The 3,902-nt window shown below is 45.1% G+C and overlaps 1 protein-coding gene across 1 annotated transcript; it reads left to right on the top strand.

Annotated features, from left to right (window-relative positions):
- The first annotated feature begins 708 nt into the window (after positions 1–708).
- Positions 709–933, top strand: LOC132227450 (small ribosomal subunit protein uS14-like). The gene has a single exon (XM_059682572.1). It carries the CDS (start codon positions 726–728, stop codon positions 894–896), a length of 171 nt encoding a protein of 56 aa, XP_059538555.1. The 5' UTR covers positions 709–725; the 3' UTR covers positions 897–933.
- Positions 934–3,902: the final 2,969 nt, after the last annotated feature.

Genomic DNA, 3,902 nt, shown 5'->3' with positions numbered 1-3,902 from the left:
GCTCATCCCAAAGGCGGAGTCAATCAATGGCTATGGCACACGCATGGGACACTAGCTGGGAAATGTGCCTTTTGCTATTCATTATCCCTTCTCATTCCCATATTTTCAACTCTTCTCTTTACTGGTTCTTCTCCTTGACAGTTACTGTCAAGACTCTATAGAATTAGGCCCTAGCCAGGTAGCTCAGTTGGTTAGAGCAGTGGTCGGCAAACTGTGGCTCCTGAGCCACATGCAGATCTTTGGCCCCTTGAGTGTGGCTCTTCCTAAGCCTTAGGGGTACCCTAGTTAAGTTAATAACAATGTACCTACCTATATAGTTTAAGCTTAAAAAATTTGGCTTTCAAAAGAAATTTCAATCGTTGTACTGTGGATATTTGGCTCTGTTGACTAGTGAGTTTGCTGACCACTGGGTTAGAGCATTGTCCTGATACGCTAAGGTTGCATTTTCCATCCCTGGTCAGGGCACATATAAGCATCAACCAATGAATGCATAAGTGAGTGGAGAAACAAAATCGATATTTCTCTCTTTCCTTCCCTCTCTCTTTAAAATCAATCAATCAATAAATATTTTTTAAAAGACTCTATGGAATTAAAAAACAAAACTAACCTTCATCTATTCTTTTTTTCCACTCAGACTCCAGTCTATGTCTTTCTTTCACCAAACAGCTAAGCTTTTGTAAATAGTCTATACTTGACTTTTGCCTCGTTGCTACAGAGAGAGCAAGATGGGTCACCAGCAACTCTACTGGAGCTATCCGAGGAAATGCAGCCAGGGTTCTCGCTCTTGCTGTGTCTGCTCGAGATGCCAGGGTCTGATCCGGAAGTACGGCTTCACCAAGTGCCTCCTGTGTTTCCGTCAGTCCCCCAAGGACATAGGCTTCATTACGTTGGACTAAGTGAACGTCCACGAATGGGTCATTCAAGACATCTACCTTATGACAGAATGCGATCTCGTTGTACATAAAATTAAAAAAGAATAGTCTATACTTTCCACCACATTATTCCCAATCATCTTTTCTCATCCCATTATAATCTAAATTTTAATGAAACTACTTTTGCCAAAATTAAAAATAACCTTATTGCTATATTTAACAGACAGTTCTCAGTCCTTGTCAACATTGACAATTCCTTAAATGGATTAATGAGTATCCTAAATAATTCCTTTATAATTAACTTTTTTAAAGTTAGGTCTAACAAGTGGGCATTTCTTATAACATTTCATTAGATTTTAATTCAGTGGAGGCATTTTGAAGTGAGTTGATTTAATTTAACCCAGGGAGACTGATTTCTGGTGATCTCACAGTTCAAGATTAAAGCACATTGGTCTGCATTGGCTCATGAATCCAGTGGCCTCTATCAAATGTGAATCAACTTCCAGTTTGGACCTTACTAATTTATGTTTAAATTCTTTGACTGTTGCATTGCCTAATTACTAATAGACTCAATACCTCTAAATGCCAGCACAGAAAATGAGTTTACCTTAAATGTTTAGGATTTTATTTGTTCCTGCAGAAAGATCACTATACCCTTTCATCAATAGAAATCCAATTTATTAACTTGGTTGCTAAGAAATATGTGGGCAACAGAAAATATACTCACCAGTATCTACCATGTGCCACATGGTAGGCCCGGCTCAGTAAATATAAAGAATAATTGAATTCTGGAATCTTATAATCTAGTCAGAGAGCAAAGAAAAGAACAGGTTTTGCTTTGGCATAAAGCTCACCCAGTATGTCTTCTAATTTTCTTCTTTTTATTTCTTCTCTTATAAACATTTACTCAACAAATTAAAGAAACGTTTATTGATTTCATACTATGTGCTGATCATTTTGATGTCAGACTCCTACTCTCACGGCTTTTATTTTAGTGTGGGGTGGGGGGTTGGAGAGAGAGAAAGAGAGAGAATAAAACAAATAATTGTTTTAGATCAAGATAAGTGCTATGAAAACAAACAAGGTCACATGAAGAGTGACGGGGTACTATTGTAATTGGGTGATCAGGGAAGGCCTATCTAATAAAGTGCCTCAGGTGACATCAGCTGCAACCGGAGACAAGAAGCCATGTGAGCATAGAGGAAGAGCAATTGCAAAGGCCCTGAGCTCAGAACCAGCTTAGCAACAGAATGAATACTAATGACTAATATCGGTTATCTTGGGGATATACTTGGAGCGTGAAGATTTAGAAGCCAAGGTCTCTGTCCTAAAGGAGTTCTGTGACGCAGACAGGCATAGGCAGACAGAACCCCATGCAGAACACAGTAGACACTGCAGTGACCAAAGTATGTACAAAGAGGTGCTAAGAAGGAGTGATTAACTCTCCGGGGGGTGTTTCTGAGAAGGTTTCACAGAGGAGGTACTATAAAGACAGGATTTTGAAAAATGAATAGTGTTGACAAGGCAGGGAAGAGGGTGGGCGGAAGGGTGACAGCACAGCGCACAAGTGCAAGTGTGTTTCTGAATGACGGACGCTACAATAGAGGCCCAGCCACGAAGGGCCTTGTATTCCGTGCACGATGGGAACGACCGAAAGGCTCTAAGGAAGGAACCTCAGGACTGGGTTTGTGCCCGAGATGATCACCAGAGGCTCTCTCGCTTAACCACATCTGTGGGGAAATACATTTGGGGCAGTTCCCGGGGCAACGATAGACGAAATGAGGATAGTGGCAGAGGCGCTGGAGGAGAGAGAAGAAATCCGGAGAGACCATTAGGAGTTGCTGCCACAAACGGGTAGGGCTAAGTCGCCAATAACTTTAAGTATCTGGCTCCCAGCAGGCACTCCATATTTGTAGGATGAACAAAGGAACGCATGGTGGCTGGATGTGGCCGCATGACGTCTGAGGAGCAGAAGGCAGAAGGCCCACATTCAAATATACACTCTCCCATTAGTGGAGAACATCCGAGTGCTTCAGCTCCGTTTTAGGTGTGTTGCTTTAATCCTAAACTCCCATGAGGTAGGCGTTACTTCCAGTTTTCCGACGAGAACCACCTGCGGCTCGGACAGCTGACGCTCGAGGTTCTAGAGCAGTGGTTCTCAACCTTTGGCTGCACATTAGAATCACCTGGGAATCTTTTTAAAATTCTGATTTCTGGGCCTCATCCTCCGGAAATTCTGTTTCTTTGTTATGGGGTGGGGCCACAACATTAGTAACAAAGACACAGAATTTCCGGAGGATGAGGCCCAGAAATCAGGATTTTAAAAAGATTCCCAGGTCCCCCTAACCGGTTTGGCTCAGTGGATAGAGCCTCCGCCTGCAGACTGAAGGGTCCTAGGTTCGATTCCAGTCAAGGGCATGTACCTTAGTTGTGGGCATATCCCCAGTGGGAGGTGTGCAGGAGGCAGCTGATCGATCTTTCTAACTCTCTATCCCTCTCCCTTCCTCGCTGTAAAAAATCAATAAAATGTATTAAAAAAAAAAAGATTCCCAGGTGATTCTAATGTGCAGCCAAGGTTGAGAACCACTGAACTAGACTCAAGACAGTCTGACAGCCAGCCAAGGGCGCATGCGTGACAATGTCTCCTTCGCACCGCTGAGCCTAGGCCCTCGGCTCAAAGAATGAAAGGAACTACGTCGTCTAAGCACAGAGACAGCTACGAAAAGTCGGTAACTCTCCACAAGGGGACTCAAGGGGGTTCCAGAACTTTCCTGCCAGCCGGTCACTAGAAGATCAGAGCGGTGCGTCACAACAGCCCGAAGCCAACCCGCGACCCGCGACCCAGGAAGGGGGGGGGGCGGGGCGGAGCGGAGCTGCGGTCCAGGGAGGCGGCGGGCGCAGCCGCAGTGCAGCTCGTCAGCGCCGCGGCCTGGGGAGCCGGGAGGCGGGCGGGACGTAGGGGGCGCTGACGGACGCAGGCGCATGCGCGTATTCCTAGGCTGCTCGCCCTAGACGCCGCGAGGAGGGTGA

Source organism: Myotis daubentonii, chromosome 1 (assembly GCF_963259705.1).
Source record: "Myotis daubentonii chromosome 1, mMyoDau2.1, whole genome shotgun sequence".
Lineage (NCBI taxonomy): Eukaryota > Metazoa > Chordata > Mammalia > Chiroptera > Vespertilionidae > Myotis > Myotis daubentonii.
This window is presented reverse-complemented; position numbering and strand designations above follow the sequence as displayed.

Excerpts from the sequence above, each read along its gene's own strand:
- LOC132227450 (XM_059682572.1), top strand. The coding sequence starts at position 726 with ATGGGTCACCAGCAACTCTACTGGAGCTATCCGAGGAAATGCAGCCAG.